Source organism: Crocodylus porosus, unplaced genomic scaffold (assembly GCF_001723895.1).
Source record: "Crocodylus porosus isolate Cpor-Errol unplaced genomic scaffold, CroPor_comp1, whole genome shotgun sequence".
Lineage (NCBI taxonomy): Eukaryota > Metazoa > Chordata > Crocodylia > Crocodylidae > Crocodylus > Crocodylus porosus.
Window position 1 is genome coordinate 902,563 of NW_017728948.1, and position 23,248 is coordinate 925,810.

General features: G+C 43.7%; 1 protein-coding gene across 4 annotated transcripts in view; it reads right to left on the reverse strand.

The window, feature by feature from the left end:
- Nucleotides 1–23,248, reverse strand: part of EXOC6B (exocyst complex component 6B) — a 415,476-nt gene that overhangs the window by 76,897 nt on the left and 315,331 nt on the right. For all 4 annotated transcript variants that reach the window (XM_019552946.1, XM_019552945.1, XM_019552944.1 and 1 more), the window contains one exon: nucleotides 21,786–21,859. In XM_019552946.1, coding sequence (XP_019408491.1) covers nucleotides 21,786–21,859 — 74 coding nt within the window. The remainder of the gene's footprint in view (nucleotides 1–21,785; nucleotides 21,860–23,248) is intronic.

Below are 23,248 nucleotides of genomic sequence, written 5' to 3' on the forward strand. Positions count from 1 at the left end.
TCCCATGAACTGTAACCGTGGCTCTTTCCTTCTCCATGGTTCAGTCTCTGTATCCATCGGATGGGAATCTTTTACTCTTCTACTTGGTGAAGCTATTGGGAAGTTCAACTAATTTCTGTAAAACACAGAGGTCATCACGGAAAAGGTGATCCAGAAAAGACGCACTATTCATAGACACACTTCCAATAGCATAAGTACTAAAAATGTTATTCTCCAAGAAAAATCCCCAGTAACAACATGCTCCAAGTTGCACAGAGAAGCTCCTTGCAGATAAACTTGTCTATGGTTAGAGTCGACTGAAACAATCAAAAGCTTCTTCTGTCAGCGAGAGAGACATCCGAGTCGAAAACAAAATTTTCTTCTGAAAGCATCGGTTTTTTCTCAGGAAGCCAAACCTCTAAGATTTCTACAAACTGTGTTTTCTTCAAAAGTGTTTTCACAGGAAGGAAAACAACCTTGCTCGTCCACTTGAAGGTATTCTCTCAAACCAAACAGTTCAGTTTTGTTACCGTTCACAGTACACGTTTAGTACCTACATGGTAACACTTTCTACAGTGGAATACACCTTCAAAGGAGTTCATCTGTCATTTCGTCTTTAAGAGCAAGTCATCAGAAGATTAAAATTAAAAACTGGTTTTCACACAGATTCACCGAAGTTTAGGGCTGGAAGGGACCTTGTGAGATCATCGGTCCAGCCCCCCAGCTCTGGGCAGAAAAGACTGCGGGGGTCAAATCACCCCAAGCTAGGTGTGCATCCAGGCTCCTTTTGAAGATCCCCAGGGTCGGTGCCTGCACCACCCCCTTCGCTATTCCAGGGGGTCTATTCCAGAGTCTGGTCGCACAAACCATGAAGAAGTTTTTCCTTGCATCCAGTCTGAAACATTCTTGTAGGAGTTTCTGACTGTTGCTCCAGGGGACTGGGTGAATAGTTGTTTGGCCAGCCCCTGATAAATTTGTAAGCTGCTACCAAATCCCCTCCAAAAAGTCTTCTCTTTTCTATGCTGAGCAGTCCCACATCTGTCAGCCTTTCCTCGCATGGCTTGCTCTTCAGGCCTCTAATTATACAAGTGGCTCTTCTCTGGACTCTCTCCAGTTTCCCCGCATCCTTCCTGAAGCGTGGCGCCCAGAGCTGGATGCAGCGCTCCAGCCGTGGCCTCACCAATGCCAAGCGGAGCAGGAGAATGACTTCCTTAATTCTGCTCAAGATGCATAAGTTGATGCATGCCAGCATATTGTTTGCTCTGCTCACAGTGACATCACACCGGTGGCTCATTCATTTTATGGTCAATTATGACCCCCAGGTCCTGTTCAGACGTGGTGCTAGCAAGCATAGCACCACTGAGCCCGTAAGTGTGTTGTGTTTCATAACTATGCCTGGCAATCAGGCATCGTAAATGGAAGTCACGTGGGTTCAAATTCAGATCTGCTGCAAGGAAGAACACACTGAACAAAGAACAGAGGAGTCATAAAGGAGGGAGAAAGACAAATGGGGATGGGAATGGAAGAGAAGCAAAGGGAGAAATGCCGGTGCATTTCAGAGATTTTCCTACAAAGTGAGGCTAGATGCACCATTTGCAAATAAATATAACTACAGAATTAGTTACTAAGTAAAAGGCCAGATTTTGCTCATTTTTGCTCAAATCCCCACTCCCCCTAGTTTTTTCTGAAACACACCCAACTGCTTCAGGTCCTCTTCATCTTTAAAGGAAGAAATAAGAGGCCATGACTGCTAATACTATACCCTCATTCTCGTTCTCAATTCCCATGTCTGGACTTCTTCACAACACTGCAGGGAGAAAAAAAATAGTAGTCCTACGATTTACATTTATGTCTGGTCCACAGACCATAGCTAAAAATGGAATGCGATGTTCTCCACCCAATGAATTTGGTGTCCCTGTTGCATGGTTTCTTGTAAATGCTTGACTGTTGGAGAAGATTTTAGATTTTGATTTGATTAGAACACACTGAAGTGCTTGTTTAAGGGGAAAAATACACCCAAAAACTCTGCTAACAGGCACAATTAAAAAATAAGCCTTCCAACATTGGCAGCAAGTCCAAACATTCTTGTGCTTGTAGATTAAGTTGTGCAAATACTCTGCATGCATCCTTCAAAGTAACATTTAATGGGGAATCAGCAACCCCACCAGCTTTAATTCAAAACTTTCATTTTGAATTAACTAAAATGTACAATTGATTCTTTTTTAAATCTGGAACCTGAAGCGTGCATTTGGGATGCCAAGTTCAGAGACACAGTTTGATGCCTACTCGCCCAAAAGAACTCCATCTTCTCTCTTTAAAATTGGGCTGGTGCTACTACTGTTCTTGTAGCATCCCCTCCTGGCAGAAAACCTTAAAGTCATATTTATTCTTGGGTGCAAATTAGAAAGAAACAGAGATGTGCATACAAAAACCACAAACCTGTAAACGTGTATATCCCCGACAGCAACCCATCTGCAAAGTGTGGTAGGTTACAGGTTAGAAGCAAAAAAGATAGACTATCAGGGAAAAGAACCACATCATTTCAACTCGCATAACTCCTTTACATTTTTACACTGCTGGACTTAATATTGGGTTTTTCACTGCACAGGTGAACAAGTTGGTGATTTATTTCTTAGGCTTAAACTCATTTTTTTAAAAAGCGACTGTCCAGAACATAACAAATAGGGAAGTGGATACCATTACTGCGTGCTTGAGTAGCAGAACTGCCCACTTTAAACACATCCCTTTCATAAGTACAAGTCGAGTGACTGATCGTTCTGTCACATGAACCAGGCAATCCTGAAGCAATTTACAAAGGAAGGCACCTTCATTTTATACATGGAACAGACTTCAGAGGAAGACTCATTAAAAAGGGTTCATCCCTCTGCGTGCATCAAAAAGGAAGAAGTGACGAAATAAAGAAATAAAAAGGGGAGAATGCATACATCTGGCTACAAAAACGGGATATTCGGTTTTTACTGTATTCAGTCTCTTCCACTGCAGAGACCTGTCAAGCTGCTGCAAGCTGTACCCAAGCAGCACTTACGAAGTAGAGCAAGCTCCGGGTGAGGAGCATCCATGAATTTGTCTAGTCCCTTTTTGAACATGGCAACATTTTTTGCCTCTCCAGGCTCCTGTGATAATGAGTTCAAGGTAACTATGTGCTGCATAAAAAAAGGACTTTTTCTCGTTAGTGTCAAACCTCTTTTCTACAAATTTCAGAACTTGAACCTAGTTCTAGTGTTCTGGGATTTGCAGACTAACGCGTCCCTATTCACTCTGTCCACCCACTTCAGGACTTGTTATTTCATGTTTTTGCATTCATCACTTTGGAGCAGAAGGTTCTTCCCCATATCTCCTTGATGCCTGTCACGTTCCCCACGACCAGCAACCCAAACAATCCCGGTCAGGCCCCTGCTCTTGCGTATAAACTGGTGTGGTGTGTCCAAATGTGAAAGTATTGCAGGACACTAGCATGCATCCACAGCAGGAGCATGTTCCCGGGGTATTGCTTCAGAGGGAGGAGAGTGCCACCTACTGAAACCACCAGCTCTGCTTCTTGCTGCTTGGGGAGTCTCCTTTCTGCATTACTGGACCAGCAAGAGGCAACTGCCTTGAACAGCACAGTGCCTTGATGGGAAACACTACCCTGTCACAGCATCTGCCTCGTTCAGCTCAGGTCACCACAAGCTCCAACTCTTCAGACTTCCATCTCCTGCTTATAAAAGTTGATTTTTAACCCCTCCCCCATGCACACACACATACTTTTTTTTTTGGTCTTGCTTAATGAACTGCTGAATCTACTCAACACCTCCAAGCCATGACAGATGGCTCCACATGCTGCTGCTAATGTGCTGGAAACAGCCAATGGATGCAGCTCTCTGCTTGAGCACTGTGCGCAAGGAATCTGAGAGCTTTAATAAAGTGGTTTACATTTCAATAGATTTGTGCCTTTTCCCACTATTTATATCATAAGTGTGATCAGATGAACGGAGGAATAAAAAAAAAGTTAAGTCCACAGCCCATTACATCACCTTTTCCTCCTTGAAAGACATTTATTTAATTTTTTTCCCCACCAAAACTAAAGCATTTCTGCCATAAACAGAACACAGTCTGAATATATGGGGCATACAAAAAGTATACTCTCCTTGAGGAATACCGGACTGCAAGCAACAAGCATTTCGTTTCATACAAACGTATCCAGAGGTTATCCGTGCAGTGGTTACATGTAAATACCTGAACACAAATATTCGTCCCTTCAGGTTTTCCATCCAGAACACTTTTTTTTTTCCTGGTAGGCAGGTATGGCCTTGGAGGCATTGCCAGAAAGGAAGGCATTCAATGTTACAAGTAGCCTTCAGTTTCCCCCCCGATGGTACAGCCAACATCAACTCCTATCTTTAGATCATTATGAGATGCCAAAGCGGAGTCAGGGACAAATAGCTAGCGGTGTTTTCGCTCTGTAGCCCACTGGTTTTATGAGACTTAAAGCAAGAGGTCAGAATAGGAATCATGTCACTTTACAGGGTTGGTGCTGCTCCTGTTGAAACTGGGATTTATGTTCAAAAGAAAAAGAAAAAAAGAAAAAAAAAATCAGTAATAAAAGTCTTCAAAGCAGTGAACTGCTTGGAATAAGGTGAGCAGGATTTTACTCTAAAAATCCTACGGAGGGTTACAGTCCGCCCCATTGTGACAAAAGCATGGGAATGTCGTGCCTGTGGGACTGTGGTGCAAGTTAGGGGCCTATGTCATTGCTCATAAACATGCCTATTTCTAACGAGGCAGGGAAGACAGTCGAACAAATTGCATGAACGCAATTTGACCTTAAAGAAATCCCTTAACCTAAAAATATAAAAGACAAACTGTTTCCACTGAGAGCTGCTATATAAAAACCACCCTCAATAAGAGTGCCGGACTTCTTTCAAACTAACCTCAAACACGAAGCAAATTCCAATCTGCTATTTTCTTCTGGCATCCTGGAATGTAAATCTCAAGGACAGAACTGGCTGTTCAAATTAGTTCCTACTCCTGCAGAAGCAATTGTTTTCAAACACTTTTGAAAAGTAATTTTGCATGGGGTATACATTCTGGGAAGAAATGGCCTCAACAAAGAGCACTCTCCTCCTTCCTCCCCCCGGCTCATACTTTAGGCATTAGGAAGAATAGAAAAACAGACTTTGTACAAATCTGTTCAAAGTTACCGGATAAAAGATGCATTCGTTTTTACTTTATCTCGTAATCAAAACAACAGCACGGCGCTCACGACCTTTTTGGACTGGGTCTTGCAGAGTTCAGCCCTATGTTTAGATGAGAACAAGTCGCTCCGTCTAGAAGAGGAATCGACCTTAATTAGCAGGTTTTCACTGCGAGTCAGTGCCGAAGCTCTATTTCAGGTGACGTGACACACCTACCAGGTTTCTCTCTTCAAGGTCTCTCAATCTTTAAACAATGCAATCGTATCCATTTCACTTTCATTCCTGATTGCCACATCAGACGCGATGTCAGCAACCATATTAAGGTATTAAATTCTGGCACATTTATCACAATTAGCTTTGAGAAACATTTACTCTCCCGCTTGGATGGACGTGATTTCTGGTGTCTGGGAGTCTGGTAGCCTGCCAAGCAGAACCCAGCTTGATATGCAATGTGGTTTCTTCTCTTGGGGGTGAGCTGACTCCATTTGATGGAAAAGCTGGAATAGCTTTGGCTACAAGCTCGCTTCCAGCATGTCTTGAGGAATATCTGCCTCCAGTCCATTAGATACTGTTTCACACAACATGAGCACAGATTTTCATGCTAGGAACCCTTTTCTAAGGATTTTACTGCCCCAGTCCTAGGGGCTGCCCCGCTGCAATCAGACCGGAGGTCCACCGAGTCTACGGTCCTCTCCCTGAAAAGCCATCAGCACCAGAGGCCTTGGGTGTAGATGATGCGTGTCCCGTGTGAAATCTGGTCTTGGTTTCTAAGGGTTATAAGACGGGGTCCAACTCCAGAGTGCAAACTTGAATACCCTTTCCGTCTCTGTGCATCAGGTAACAGAAACCTCGTGACTTTCACGTACCATCCAAGCAACTTGAATTTAAGCAGCTTGGAATTTTCTTAAAGTTTTTCACCAAAATTCAAAACTTCAAAATCAACAGCAATGGACAAAGTGTCATGGGTTTTTTTTTTAAACTTTGTTTTTCAACCAACTTGAAGGTAAGTGTAACCTCCCCTCCCCTTCAGCAACTTTTCCACCAAAGGCCTCTTCCAGGGCTTTCCTAATTTAACCCTACAATCCAGTGGGAGGCTGAAAAAATTTGTTCCTTGTGTATCCTTTTCCAAGGATTTCAACCTTTCCAAGGAATGCAGCATTTCAGGCATTCACCAAGCCAGGGGCTGGAATTAGACCTATACATGTGGGGCAAAGGGTCTATTAAGGCTTAGCACAACCTGATTGAGAACAAAGCATATCCTTGCTTTCTACGGAAAATAATGCACTTGTGTGAGAGCCTGGATGTGGGGGAGCACTATTACCAGGAGCATTTCTCTTTCAGTTGATATAGCAGAGAGAGGGAGGGAAGGAGGCTGCAATTTTGGAGGCAGAAATCTAGGTTCTGGCACAACACAATTTTTAGCAATCCTGGTGCTCAACAGTGACAGTCACGCAGTCTTCAGTAGAGCTCAGACACCAAGCATCAAAAAGTGCCCAAAGTCTGCCTCTTAATTCTGGCCTTGGAGATCTCAGAAAGAATGGCGCAAGCCCCTTTCACCCAGTGCCCTAACAGATGAGACGGGCTCAGATCCCATCAGCTGCGGCAAGACTTTTCCAGTTAATGGAAAGATTATTTTTGCAAGAGGTTGCTTTGCAATGATATAAAAGGATGATGCAGCAGCTCCCTGAAGCTGTCTTTAATAGATCAATTCAAGCAACAGTCTCGCTCTGCAATTAGCGTGCCGATCCGCCGGCCAACTAATGTGCTTGTTTACACTATCTGGCAAGCGGCAGATCGAGTGTCATTTCATCATCAGGCTTCTCGCGCCTCAGCCAAGACCAACAGACCACAGTGGTAACTTAAACACTGAAAGCATGCACAGTATCGATCCACAAGACATGACGGCAGCTAGCTGTTACGCTAAAACAGCGCTGAGGGGATCTGCCGTAGGGAAGGGCTGACAGAAAGGAAGAATTTCTATGAATGACTGGGAGGACTGCTCAGGAGACTAATACGTATGAGCGCGTGACCCGAATAATGCGTCATTTCATGGGGGTCAAACTTGCAGACACAAGTTAAAATTTGTTAGAAAGAGCAGGAGGGATTACGTGGGAAAATAAACACCTCAAAACATTGCTGCAATACCTGTCTGGCACGTGAAGTCTGCTTCCAACTGAGGCAGACAGAGCGCCTGAAAATGCTTAAATGCACCTAGAAATGAACGCCCTTTCTTGTAATGTACCCGATTGAAAAGCACAAGGGTCTAGGGACTTGTAGGAATTGCTCACCATTTGCTTCTCAAAGTAACATCAGGTTAATTTTATTTTCAGTGCTGAACAAGCGAGTCCAAGTGTAGTTTCTACTTTGAAAAAAGGGACCTTGTCAAGAGGATGTCACAATTACAAGGCTAATGGCAACTCTGCCTCCATTTTTAACAAGTGCATATTACCTTCTTACCCACAGATCTGGAAACTTAAAAACATACCGCTCAGGTCTGGACTCAAGTCTACCCCATCGCATGCACACCAGCTCCCTACTACTGAGGAAATTCATGTTAGCTTGGAACCTGCTTCCTCCCCCCAGCAAACAGTGATACTACCGTGACAGGGAGGAAACGAGGATTTACGGACTTCAAAACAAACTGTCGACGTGCATATTTTGCCTCATCTAACCTTACGCATCCTGACATGTTAAGCAGGGTAAGCTACTCTCGTTCTTTCCAAAAGAAAAATCAACTCACATTATCTACGAAAGCAAAGATCTTCTCAGGAACAACCCTGGACATAACAAGATACAAGTCCTGTCATTAAGATGGGATGTGATCCCGATCCCAAGCACACCATACATGCACGGCAGGATGCATGATTTTGGAATCGGGGATCTAGTCCCAACTGCACCCGACTTGCTAATGCAGGGGGGCCCTGAGGTCACAATCTGGGGCTTCCCCTGCGCCACCAAGTTGGAAGCTGGGTGACCAACGCTCAGCTGAGAGCCGGCTGGCTCCGGGACCGTACCGAGGCCCCAGTTTGGCCCAGTGCCGTCCCCAGAGCACGATGGAACCGACCACAAAGAGAGTACACATTTTTCGGGTAACGTTTTTGTGGCTGGATTTACTTTTTGTGGCCCCATTAATGCTCTGAACACATATCCAGGTTACTATTTAAGACACGATTAGCAGTGTAATTGCATTTTGAGCATAACATCTGCCAAAGGCCTTAAGCTGCATGTTATGTAGCTCACATGATGTAGTCTCAGTGTTAGGAGCCTGTGCGGCCTGCTTTTAGTGTAGTCTTACACAGCAGTCAAAGGACATACATTACATTTTGGACTGCAGTTAGAAAGTCAATAATTCTGTTGGCACATTGGCCAGAATAAAATCCAGCTCTTTCTCCCATTACTCTTGCTGGCAGCAGAGAGACACCACCTCCAAAATGTATTTTTGTAATTGCAGCAAGAAGATACAGTCCTGAATACATTTGCTGAGAAAGCTTTAGATCTTAAAGGAAAGCCAAAAATCAGATAAGCGGCTTAGGAACAACACCCCAATTTCCCAGAACAACACCCCAATTTCCCAGCTGAGCTACCCTCTGCTCAGATAACAAAATGATACTATGAGAAACGGATGGAGCTTTTTGTCTGGCCTATTAAGTTTAACTTGTCTAGGGATGCTTCTATTCCTTGATAAAGAAAAATCCAGGATTAACAATATTTTGTGAAATATGAATAAGAGCAAAAGAAATGCAAATGATTTATACAATTACCGAATGGGAAACGTGGAAAAGGGGAATATGGGAGCAGGACATCACTGGAAGAGAATTTCAGTACAGCTTGCTGTAAAATCTGCTGTTTTATAGTGCCACCTTGCTGTCAATTAATCAATAAAAATTGATATTAGAAAAGAAATGCATAAAATTGATAAAAGAAAAGAAATGCCTTTTTAAAAGACATGCTGTAGCTTAAGCTAGACTAGACTTAAACCAGGAGTTACTAGGTGTAGCCCTACGGCCTGTGCTGTCCTGAAGGTCAGACTGGCTCACACTAGTGCCTTCTGGCCTTAAAAAATTAAGAACATTTTATTTAGACAATTACTGCGGAGCTTTAATACTTCAAGGACTTCAGCTGCGTCCCTCTGTCTTGCAAGCTCCCCAGCAACGCAACAGTTCACTTAACAGATGACCCTGATATCCTAGCCCTGGATTTGTGGAGACCCTTGTACAGCCAGTCCCTTTCTCCTTTAGTATCCCCTTCTGGCTTTCCAACCTTGTCAGCACTTCCCAAATTCTCTCACTGGCTTGCTGTCTTTTAAGGCATCAAGTTCAAGTTCCCACTCCTCAACTTTTGCCTACATTTCACATGGCCTTTTTCTCTTGTATCCTGTTCTCCTAGTCCGCTTGTCCTATCAATACAATCTCACCTTCTCAATGCTTTAATATTCTGTTTGTGCCTTCTCCAAGAAGCTCTCCATAATTTCTTTTTCCTGGACTGGCTCCCCAATATTTTCTTATGTTCATGCTAGGCTAAGACTTCCAGACAGGGGCTGAGTCTTTTTTGATCACCTGTAAAGTGCCAGTTACATCTCTGGCACTAAACAGATTCTTAAAATAAGGCTTTGGTTTAGAGGAGAATCCCTGGAAGACCATGACAATTCAATAGTTATCAAGGAAGATATTTCTGGAAGATCATGACAACTGAAAGGTTTTCTGAAGAACTGCCTTTGGAAATCTCAAAAACAATTCACAATTTCTGAGAAATGTGGTACTCCAAGGCCAAGAACAATGCTGGGTGGTTAGGCTGGTAGCTTTGATGGAAGAGGACTACAGAAAGCTTGCACATTCTTAGCACATACGCACCACTCCACCTTCAAGATACCAACCACAAAAATCCCTGCCTCATGCTTTGCCTAGACTATCAGAGCTACAACACCCCTCCACCAAAAAAAAGACCTAACAAAAGAAAGAGTAATAGATTCATAGATTGAAAGGCCATTTACTAGGTCAGAACCTACGTCCATCCAGCCCTGTGTCCCGAGACTGAGGGAGAGCATAAAAAGGACATGCCCAAAATTCACCATCCTCTACTCTTCTCCCAGATGGGGTAGGCTTTGTCTGCCAATTTGCTGGGTTTTTGGTTGTTGCTGTGTTGATCTAAGGCAGTTCCAACTTTTCCCAGCTACTCAGCTGGTCTAATAAAAGACATCATATCGGCCCAAAGAACCGTGCCTGCTACCAGTTTGCGTATTTCAGCATTTCACCTATTCGTAACCAAACTCAAATGATAATCTACCTTGAAATACGGGTTGTTCAACTGGATGACCACACCAAGAGTCCTTTCTCGAAAAGGGAATGTGCCCTTACGCTAGGACGACAAAAGATCAACTCCACTCACACTCTGAAGGGGAGAAAGCACTTTGGGGGGAAAAAAAAAAAAATATATATATAGGTAGGAAACCATTGCCACACTACTTTTGTGATGATATAGCACTGCACCACAGCCCTGACTTACCCACCATCAGGTCCAGCAACGCCGGGGTGGAATTTCACTGTCACTTCCTTGTTTCGTGAAGTAGTAAGACAAGTACTTTTAACGACAACCCTACAAGGTGAATCTAAGACACCAAACGTTGACAGTTCAATAAAGGTTTCTTTATGGATGCAGCCTGCACTGTTCTCCTAGACAGGTTAAGAGTGACAGCTTCCAAACATGCATTGCTCACGTGTGTATATTGAGTTGCATAGGCAGGAATCCTCCGGAGGTTAAGGGCAGCCACCTCTGGCCCTCTCTAGCCACCATCAATCCTGCCTCAAATCAACAAAGTTAAAGGTGAAAGTGGGCCTTCTGACTCAACCGGTGTCCATTTCCCTCATTAGACAACTGTCTCCTGATCTCCCACAACTCCAGAGCATCTGCAGTCACAGCCAGGAGAGGTTTGCTGTTACCCCCCAACTTGCCAAGAGCATCCAGCTGTTGACAGTCGCGGCCGCTCACCATAGCAGATGCCTGCAGTGACGGTTTGGTTTCAGGAAGGAAGCAACAGCCAACACGTCAAAAGGAGGTTTGGCAAAACTCAGGATCAGGTTCAAAAAGAAACTTTCCCAGTCCAGATGCAGCTTCTCCATTCACCGAGGTTTTCAGTAGAACCAGTCTTTCCCGACTGAATATATTGCTTATTCCATCATCCAAGGAAAAACAACTCACACTAAGACACAGCAAACTAAAATAGAAATGGGCATTCTCCTTACACTTTTCCTCTTGTATTGTTCTCACAACTCCACCTGGCAATATTGGAAAGAAAAAAATTCATGATCCTCCCCAAAAGCTACTCAGCACTTACACTGTACCCAGAAGTGGACAGCTTGAACAAAAATAAATAAATAAAATAAAATAAAATTGAGGTTACAGCCAAGCACCACAATACTAGAGCTAGTGGGTCATAAAATGAAACCATTAGGTAGCAGGCTTAAAACTAACCAAAGGAAGCTCTTTTTCATACCACATGCAATTACCTGGTGGAAATCGTTGCCACAAGATGTGGAGGCTTAACGCAGTTCAAAAGGGAGTTGCGCCAACTCCTGGAGGAAAGTCCCAGCAGTAGGTACTGCAGAGTTGGAAGGGATATAGACCAATTGCATAACTGGTCCAATAAAAAACAATATTACCCATAAAAATCCTTTCCTCTCACTTTTCTTATGTTCCTAACTGATCTTTCCAACACCCGGTGCTGATACATTTCAACACATACTGGCTGCAGCAATCCCACCGATTCCCATTAGACCTTCTTAAGAATCAGACCATGAGATGGAACAACACAGGAAGGACTGAGACTGGACAAGAGGCCAGATTTTGAAAACCATTTTAAACACCTTGATTTCAGTTAGTTAGACGTGTCAGTGCCCCACAAAAACCTGGCCCAATGTGGTTGTGCAATAGTTTGAGTAGGTTAAGGGATAAAGAAGGTAGCAAAATATCGCCCCTCCCCCCCCCCATTTCATTTCTTTTTAATTTTTTTTTTATTTTCTCCTTCTAATGACAACATTTCTGACTGAGACACTGCCCTCCCTCCCTAAGCATGTCGACACACCAACAATATCCACAGCTACACCCTAATGAAAGAAATCCAGGCAGATTTTCCTCAAAGCAATAGAAGCGCTAACAGAACGCGCCTGCACTCCTGATTTTTCATTTGAAGGCTTTAAGGAGCATCCAAGCTCCCCAATTCCTCAGCATGCCAAGACATCTGTCCTGGAGAAGGGGCAATGGCTTCTGAGGGAGTCTAAGCAGCTGAATGGAGCAAGAGTTGTGTGATCTTTATGTAACTGAACTCCAAAAAGTTGCATTTAAAGTCACATGAAGACTAGCTTAAACCCACCCAAAGCAAGAAAATGCAGAGTCAAGGCTGCATATCCAGTCTGAACTTGTGGCTTTTGTACCTTTTTTTTTGACCTCCATTTTTTTTTCTTCTTCTGGCAGAGTAAGGGGAGCTGCCTACTGTCAGTGATTTCCAGCAGAAACACTGAACCATCCTTCCTTTGTGAATCCAACATCTAGCATTAGGTAATTCATGCTTTTCAAAGAAAGGTGCCCTTTGCAAGATAGCTAGTTTTTCGTACCCCAAACCCTTCTTGGAGAATAAACATGTCTATGCAGGTGTTAGCACAGAGGTGCACCCAAGGGAGCAGAGAGCCATCTCTGTGGATCATGAGACTGCATAGGCTGGAACACACTTTGAGTGGGGTACACAGAGAAAAAACTGGAAGGCTGAGCAGTCCCTGAGGCTGCTGTAACTTAAATCATAAGGCTAGATCCACAGTTCAGAAGTTTAAATCCCAGGAGAGGCTGGGGAGTTTGGTTCCATCCATGTCCATTGAGAGGTGCAGTGCTTATTCAGAGTCCTGGCTCCTGCAGAGAACGGTGCAGGGTCTTGGTTTTATACCATTGAAATCATAGAAAAATGAGGGTTGGAAGGGAGCTCAGGAGGTCATCTCTAGTCCAACCCCTGGTCCAAGCCCAACCAGCCCCAACTACATCATCCCAGCCAATATAGCAGGATGAGTAGGGGAAAAAAGGACCAAAAAAGGATTAGGTGACAATAAGGACTGAGGCAGAAGGACTAGGTGACAATAAGGTGAGGAAATTAAGGATATACCTATCATTGATAAAGATCATCATTGTTTCTTCTCTTTTTCTCTCCCTCCACTTCTCTCAGCACTCCAAGTGTAAAGGAGATTTCAGGGCCAACAGGACTGCAGAGGGCATCTACAAGCACAGAGGGTACTGTAGAAATAGTCCTGGCATATCCTGGGTCAGTGGAGCAAACAGAGCCGTCTCATGGTTGGACGATAGGAAGTCAGTGATTAGGACCTGCTAGGTTTTACACCTGGTTTTGCCAGCGATACGCTGAATCTCCCATGACACCAGACTCTTGGTAATTTAAATTTGCTGATGGGTGAAGTGGGTATTCTGCCATTCAGCCTCAGAGGCAAAGAAGTTTAAAGAGACCCTGCCTTGGAGAGCATTTCCTAAACCCATGATCCTCAGCCAGGATATCACAGCACTCTAGGGTGCCTGGAGATCCTTTTAAGGATGCTGCAAAGTGCCATGCAATGTTAGCAATGTTGGGTTTGCAAATATGGTTCATGAGATAAACTAAGCTATTTCAAACAGGAATTTTAGTGTCAAAAACATTTGGCCCTGCAACAGAAAAACTGCTCTATTATTTTTTCCCTAATCAAATAATGCGTGCAAAGTAAGAGCTGGCGTTTTCTGAGGCGCGTCTTGAGCTGAACAAGGGGTGGGTACCTTAAAGAAGGAGTGTCCTGAATCTAAAACAGGTTGAGAACCAATGACCTAAACCCCACATTTAACTTTTCAGAAGTCTCCTGTCGGGTCAGGCGATCAATGCAGTAGTTCTAAATACAATGGCGATTTACTGAAATGGATTTTTAAGGAATCCATGACTTTGCATAAATTGTCCTACTTTCAAATAAAGGATTAGAGGATATATATCTTCAAAAGACGGGCACCTGATCCAAAATACCGATTTGGAAGTCTGAAGTTGGTGCCTATGTTTGAAAATACTGACCTGCAGGCACGCTCTATGAAATTAGCATTGGATTGTCTGATTTCAGATCATTTTTGAAGGGAAAGTAAATGTTGAGGAATCCAGGAAGGCCCACATGCTTAAAGAGCCCCCGGGCTGATAATACAGCACAATTTTGATATGTGCTTCTCTAATACATTTCATTGAGTATCAGAGAAGTCGACTGGAAGGGACCTCCACAGGTCATCTAGTCCAACTCCCTGCCTGAGGAAGGATCAACCCCAACATGATATCATAGCCAATGCCCTCATAGCCAGTACTATCCAAGCCATCCTATGCAATCCATAATCCAAACTCTACCCAAGATGACCAACAACCCTGACACAATATAGACACAATGCCCTAGTCTGCCACAGATAAAGCAGGGGAATCAAGGCAGCCAACATCCTGCTTCAGTGATTTAGCAGTAAGAGAAATCTGTGCAATTTTGGACTTCATAAACCAGAGGCATTAGGTCAGAGGACAAAGGCAACTGAATCGTTACTATACAAGCCCAATGCAATTGCCCCTTGTAAATCCTTTGGAAAGCACCATCACCACCAGACTGAGTGCTATACCACCAGATATTAATTATTAGGAAATATCCTGTCAGCTGCAGGTTGTATCCATTTCTTTTTGCCTGTGCTGCCTCTTTAGATTATAAACTGATCTTCAGGGTAGGAACTATGTCTTAATCTGTGTTTGTAAGAAGTATGTAGTGCAGCATGTGCCATTCTGAAGTGGCTCTTGGTTGCTAACAAGATGAACACGATCATCAACCATGAACATCCTACTACTTTAAACAGATGTTGACCAAATGGAGAGAATCCAGGGAAGAGTAGCAAAAATAATTAGAGGTCCAGAGGTGTTATTTGAGCACAACTGAACTCCAGAAAGCTATGTTTGAGGTAACATAACTATCTTAAACCCAGCCAGTCAGGGAACTGCAGAATTAAGACCAGAAATCCTATGCTGAAATATCTATGATCAAATATAGGTACAACTACACCTTGATCATCCCTGACCCATGCTTGTCCAACCTCTGTTTTCAAACACCTCCAGTGATGAAGTCCACTGCTTCCCCAGGCATTTATCCATGATCAAATATAGGGAGGCAGTGGAATATTTTTCATGCTACTATGATTTGCTGGTTCCCTCACAGGACCAGGAAAGAATTTTTTCCCCTCCTGCAGATACACGTCAGAGTTTTCCTTTAAACCTTCCCTCAAAAGCACTGGGTGCTGTCTGCAGCCCAGGCTGGGGAATTCCACTACATTGCACCAACACTCCTGCTGGGACTTAAACCCAGAGGTTCCTGGCTAGAGGGTCACATCCCTCAGCTTAAGGTCAGACTGATCACTGTATCTGGGGTCAGGAAGGAATTTTACCCCATGGTCAGATTGGTACAGACTGTAGAGGGCTTTGCCTTCCTCTCTGGTGGGGGGACATGGTCCTCTTCCTGGGATCTATCCAGCATATTTTAGCAACTTTGCATACATAAGCAAGACGTTGCATGCCGTGATCCCCCTGCTTTACCAGGTGAGGGTGTTATGTCTTGTGGTTGTGAAGGTTGACTGCATAGTGCTGCTAAGAGGTTAGCGCAATGGATTTGTATGGGATGGTTTGGATAGGGGTGACCCTGCCTCACAGTGGGGAGTGGGCTAGATAACCTTTGGAGGTCCCTTTCACCCCTGCTTCTCTATGACTCTATATGTATTTTATCAAAGAAAGAATTAAGCTGGTTTTTGCATGTAACAAGTGTTTTTATACATCACCACATGTTTATCTGGAGAGCAGGGGCCCCTATCAAGGCATGGCCCAGGGCTACAGGCACACAAGTTTCCACATGGTAAACCAAATTTACCTACAAGAAATGGAAGAATCAGGGCTTATTATCCAAGGACACACTTTTGCATGGCCATGGCATTATGCTTCTGTCTTTCAAGGGCAGCTGGGAGCGCATTTGCTTCCACCACAAAATTGACCAACAGGACCCAAAGCAGAGAGCAGGGAAGGTGAAGAGAGCCTTTTAGAAAAAGGAGAAGCTAAACCTGCAAATATTTAATTTGATCAGATTTTAATATAAAGCTTCTCCATGACCATTTTAGACTGGACATAAAGAAAAACTTCTTTACTGTCCTAGCCCCCAAGGTCTGGAATAGCCTGCCGCCGGAGGTGGTTCAAGCACCTACATTGAACACCTTCAAGAGACATTTGGATGTTTATCTTGCTGGGATCCTATGACCCCAGCTGGGGTGGGGGGCTGGACTCGAAGATCTTCCAAGGTCCCTTCCAGCCCTAATGTCTATGAAATCTACAAAAATCTATGAAATCTATAAAAAGGCTAAACTGGAAATCTATGCGTTTCAAAATTATTGCTTTTCATCAAGTAACATTAGAACGACCTCTATCTTCCTTTGCAAGTGGCCAACGGGTTATTTAGAAGTACAGGCAGTCCTCAACTTAAAACGTTGCAAGTTACAAAGAATGGCACTTGAGACGTTTATAAACTGCCACGCTGTTTCGACTTTCTGACGTTAGTTTCAAACTTTACGACGCTTGATCCAATGCCATACCAGCGAACAAGTTGGCTGCATCGCCTGTCTCCCTGGAGAACATCTGTCCAAACTTTCTTGGACACTTAAGAAAGCAGACAAGGCTCCAGAAAAACCTGCAGTCAAGACTCCTGAGAAGACTCTAGCGAAGAGCCCTTCAAAAAGTCCAGCAAAGTCACCTCAAAGAAGTCCTTCCAAATCAACGTGATTGCTATTTACAATATAAATACATTCATGTAGCTATATTACTCATCTATAAATTGATTGAGTACAAAATTCTGGGTTGCTTTTGATGAAAATAGGGTATTGGGCCTTGGTTCAAGAACCAGTCCCCATTTATAACATTGTTCCTATTGGGGGGAGGGGGGGAGGAGAAATCGGTTCCAAGTTGCAACGTTTCGATTTAAGATGCGGTTTTCAGAAACCAATCGTGTCACAAGTCTGAGAACTGCCTGTATCCCATTTTAACTCATTACATGCTTCTTGCACACACAAAAAAGCAGCTCACTGATATCTCTACAGGTAACATGGAAAGACGGAGGGGGGCAGGGAGGAAACTGTATACTTGAGTGATGCATTCTTTTATTGTTAAGTATTTGTATGAGAGATAATGAGAAAAATATTAAATACATCAGAGCGAGACCTCTGATTGGTCGCTGGCTGCCATCCAACACAAACCCACAATAACCACAATTGGCTTTGAAACACAGTAAAAAGAACATATTAAAATGTTTGCCATGTGACAAGTGGTAAGCAAAATGGCAGTTATACCCTCAAAGTCAGAAGTTGGCTAGCATTCAGCCCACCAAAGGGATTTGAAGAGGTGCCTTTCAAGTTCGCAAGCTCTGCCAAGGAACTACTGTTGCAAAGGATACAAGTGACAGAAGCACCTCTCCCAACACCCTAAAAAACCTTCAGAGTGAGCAAAAGAGTCTTCCTGCGAGTCCACAACTCCACTCGATAGTTGACAGATTTCAAAATCTACTTGACAAATGTAAGACCCTGCAGTGAGGACCCCTCTGTAATCTGGGTAAGATGGTTACCCTTTGGAGCCCAGAGGGAAAAAAAAATTGGCAAGTGCAGGAGACAGTCTTCTTGGAAACTGGCCACGACTGCTGAGCTGGCTTCGAGGAAAGATCAGGATAGCCCCAGACAGCAGCAGCTTCGGAGGAAAATGTAAAACCCTCTTCTCCAACCAGCCTTCCTACAATAAACCCATTAAAATGAAAAGCTAAAACACTTCCAGCTGGCTGAGAGATGGAGAGCGCACAGTAGCGAACTTCAGCCGTATGCTCGCTTGGGGCCGACACCAAGTCTTCCAGGAAGTCATCAACGCTTTTTTAGACTACTAAAAGCCTACACCACTTTCGACGAGGAGACCTGGGAACCGAAATCACTTAGTCAACTTTATCCAATATATTTTCAGAACCAACCACATTTAGGGAACCAAATTTCAGTCCAAGGTTTGCATAAAATGGGGATTAAGTCTGCTTTTAAAGTAAAAGGAAAAAATCTTCCTACACTTTCCTCTTTAAAGGCACAAAAACTTGAGTATCTCTGCAGGGGGCAGCCATTATATAAAGAACATTTTGCAGCAGGATGAGCTGCATCTGTTTACCTTATCTCTAGATTAGAGGTGTTGATAGATTTAAAACTGTCCCCGCATAGGAGGAAAAATCAGTCATGGGACTGAAGTTTCAGGCACTGCTTCTGATTCTCGTTACTAAGCCAGAGCCTTGAAATCAACCTCTGGCAGCAACAGAGCAGCAGCTCAGATCAACTTTGCCATGCCATGCAGGGGTGAAGCTGCTCCCGATTCCCTCCAATAAAGGGCAGCATCAGGGCCCTCTCCTTTATAAAGGAAGAACTTACTCATTTAGTCAGGGTTTATTGCATTGGAATTAACAGGGACATTGTTCCATTCAGGCTATGATATAGTCAAGTTTAATGTTTTTCTTACAAGGATTCATATCCGAGACGTTCGTTTATTCATCTGCACTCAAGTTCAGATGTTGCACCAGGAAATGCATTTATCAAGGCCATTCATTTCATGGGACTTAAATCTCACATTGCTCTAAAACACTCTTTCTACCTACTATTGTTTTGCAACAGCCAAGAACTACCATTTTTGAAAGACTTGGATGAAAACACGGCGATTCTCAATTCTGCCACTTTACTTTGGACAGCATTTCGTAGAGTCATGTTTTCCCCTTCACAGTGAATTAGTGAGTTTCCCTTATTTGTGCTGTTCTTTCACTCACCCACAGAAGACAGGAACAGCATTTGAAAAACAGGTAATGTCACTGTAAAACCACAAGTGTTGGCAGGACAGCTCAGAGGTAGGTACAAGACCTGAAACTACACTTTATTTTTATTTTTTTATGAAAGGCTAAAAGACTTTCTAGATTTTAAGTTGGCAGCATCCCTTTAAAAACAACAACACTGTAGTTCCTGAAAACAGCAGAGTAGGTCGAATACACACACACTTTTAACTGGTATCTTCCTTCCCTTCGGTGTTGTTTAAAATCAATATTGTGTTAATGGTAAGTGACTTGAGAAAAAACAGCCAATGAAGAGAAACAAAATTCACTGCCAGACGAGCGCAGCTTAAAAAAAAAAAACACGGTCTGTATTTGTTGTAACCCTCATGCATCCTTTCTTCCATCTGTTTTCCACTCTATTGGTTGGTATGTCCGATGGTCCTGCAAAAAACACTCTGGGCTGGTGCCTAGCCCTGGAGAAGTAGTCCTAGCTGCAAGGAGTTAGCTACAGAGAATTTATGAAATGATCAGAATCTCAGTGAAGTTGCAGAGAGGACAGAAGAGACGCAGGGAACTTGTCCTGTATTAAAGAGTCAAGCGTGTACTCGTATAAAAAAGATAAATAAAAATCAATTATAGGCCAGTTCCAAGGGTCTCAGAATGACACACAAGGATTATCTACTACTTGAGCAATACCCTCCTTGTATCAGTAACTCATGAAGCTCATAAGATAATGGGATGTTGCCTGACCTGAATATGAAGACTTCATTAGGCAGTGTAAGTATGTCAAGATTTTACTCTGTCCCTGGCTCAGGTCAGTTTGGACAAAATCATGAAAAAAAACTTGAAGATCCAAATTTAAAAAGACATCACTCTAGAATCATAGAAAATGAGGATTGGAAAGGACCTCAGAAGGTCATGTTTAGTTCAACCCCCTGCAATGCAGGACCATCCCCAACTACATCATCATCCCAGTACTACCATACATGAAAAAAATATTGGGCATACACCTTGGAACAGGAACTCAGACAACAAACCTAAGTACTCTCCTCTACATCAGTTTTCTTGGTCATGAAGGAGCAGAAACGCTGAGAAGACCATCCTTTAGCTACCTCCTGGTTCAGACTGGATTCAGTGGCCTGCATTTTATCCTTAGGAACCATATTAACCTTTCACATGCACTGGCTTGCAGCTAACACTAAACCTCTGAGAAACATTTTGAAGGCATTTCATTCTTTGGAAATGCCACAACCTCCCTCTGCAAAAAACCCCTTATTCATCCTTACACATCTGGAGAAGGACCAAACCCTCTAGATTTCCTAATACATCAGGGTCATGCACACTTTAAAGACAGCTCCACACTGCCAAAATGCCATATCTAGATAAAAGTATCAGATACAGGAATGGCAATGCATTTCTATTCTGAGTAGCATCTACGACCATTTTGCAAACGGACTTTACATTTCATGGCATGCCCAAGTACCTTATTGAACAGGCCTGAGAACCACAAAGAACTGAACTTTGAAGCGTAAATGAGTTCATGAAGTCCTATTACTATTATCATTATTATTATGGAATCTAATGCAGCTTTGCACAAGAAATCGCAGGAGGACAAACTGCACCAAGCATCAATCCAAGTTGGAGAAGAGTCTCAAACCCATTATGAGGGAAAAGCTGTTCCAGCATGAATCACAGTCACGGTGGCGAGATCATAGATCGAAGGGATTATGCAGATGTAAGAAATAACCCGTGTGTTCGAACATTTTCAGAATGCAAGCTACATCAACCCTGACAACAAGAGGCACTGCATCATTATGGCAGGACACACAAAGAAGAGGGGTCTAAACAGACAAAAAAAGATTGTTTTAATAGGAGAGAAGCATCAGTCATCGAGTCTTACTTCATTCAGACTTTCTATCCAACCCCATCCATCTTCGGTGCCAAGAGATGACAGGCCCAGCTTACTTTTTTCCCCCTGCCTGGTATATCAATAACGCCCATTTCTATCCAGAACAAATGGCTTGCTAGAATGGGCCTTTCCCCTAAATCGGTCTGCCAAGCCCTAGCAGTGCCTCGGTACCTGCTATGGTCAACACGGCTATAGCGGGGTCCCTCGGGAGGCAGGCATCAGTGGGCGGAGCCTTTTGTAATCATCGTCATAAACAGCCACTTAGTCATTCATGGCTGGGGACTGTCTGTGAAAGAGGGAGTCAGGGAGGGGGGCAGGGAATAAAGAGAAAAAGAAAAAAAAGACAGACACATAGACCCTCCCCGCACAACCCAGAATGCAAATTCCTTCGCCCTCCTGAAATGCTTCTCCGGGCATTATCTGCGAACAAAAGTGTTCCACGCAGGCGGTCTCTGCATCACTGCTTTCTCTGTTAGCAACACCTGCTTAGTGTCAGCTTGGAGAGCCTCAGAGCTATCTTTTTTGCCATGTCTACAGAAGCCAACGGCAGCACAATTGGCCATCGCCTAGGGTCACTCGCGTCTTTCTACCTCCCTCGCACGCCATCGGCCCTTTTCACCTCCGCCATCCCAAGGACCCCAGATAGCTAAAGCAAGGAGGTGGCCTCGAGCGGTGGGGGAAGGGAGAATATAGGTCTCTGGCGTGAATCCCCAAATGCCGTTTCCCCTCCCCTCCCTTTTCCTTAAGACCTGATGGTCTTCAGTCACACATCTTAAAAGAAAAACAAAAAACAAAAACACAAAGACTTACTTGTCTCAAGTCGATGAAGGCCAACTGCAGCGTGTCCCCTTGGAACCCAGGCACTGGCCCGGATCTGGCAAACTCTGTGGGAAAGAAAAGAGGATAAAAAGCGCCTTTAACTAACCATGGACAGGGAGATTGGCAGACGGATGACAAGGAAGACAAGAGAGACTGGGGGAGAGGAGGACCGCGCTTCTAAGGAGTCATGTCTCCCTCCCTTCAGCTTCTTTGTTCGCCCTTCAAAATTCGTGTCATCAAAACACCATTAATTCCACCGTCCTGACAGCAAGGAAACTGTACTAATTCGACCTGAAATTTATTCCCATGAGCCGCACTGGGCTTCAGAGTATTTGTTTTGTGAATGGACAAACAACTTGCAAAGAAGAAAGAGGGGGTGGGGGTTGAAAAGTTTTTCCTCTCAACACAAAATCTTCAGCTGTGAAACTCTTTTCAGTTCCGAAAGCTATTTATATTTTAGGGCGCTGAAGGAATTTTCTAATTTCACGCCTGTCACCAGGTTCCATAAGCATTCATCAAAAAAATATGCCCAGCCGCATCATTAATTATTCTGCGGCAGATTATCTGCGTTATCTGGTATGGTGCACTACTGCCAGTATACGAGCCCCCAAAATGGGAGGAATCGCTCCGATTACGTGGTTTATTTATTCATTTTGGATGAGGACGTTTGACATCTGAATAACGTTGACTCATAAAGCAAAGAGAACATTTCCAAGGCCGTGCTTGCCTCTTTCTGGTGTAATCTGGCCCCAATTTCATACACACTTTGTTTATTTTTCTTCCAACGTATTGTTTAAACTCAAGCCGAAAACCGGCAACAGGGACCGTGCATTATGATCTCAGTGTAGCGAACCTTGGCTGCGGCCATTTAACAGCTCAGTTGAAAACTGCCATGAAGCAGCTAATAACCATATTTCGCTCTGCTGAGCGTGCGTGTAGAAGTCATGCTTGCAACCATCTGAACTCCCCCAACTTCATCAAGCCAAGTGTTCAACATTGATATAAAATCAGGGCTTCATTTGGGCATGGCGGTAATGGCCCAGAGTGCCAATCTCAACTCAACCCCATCATAGCCAGGAGGACGCGGTCCTTGAAAAGTCACTTGGAAAGACCACGCACCAAGAGGCCATCACAGCTAGAGCGGCGTTTCATTGCGTCCGTTGGTTTACGGCACGTCCAACTCATGGACAGCTCATTTCTAAGAGCCGATGTTTATTTGGTGTCATAATTGAGAAAAAGAGGGGAAGAACGAAGAAAATACTCTGAGTCTCATGTTTTAAGCAAAATCATCCCAAAGCCCAGTATCTATGAGTCTCTTCAGGCCAGTTATATATCATGCACTGGCACTTGGGCCAATGTCCCCAGTACCACACTCGTGCCCCTGGGAAGGAAGATGCTGAGCGAGCAGAACAAGCTTTTAATTCCTATCTGCATCTTCGGATTCGGCTCCTTGT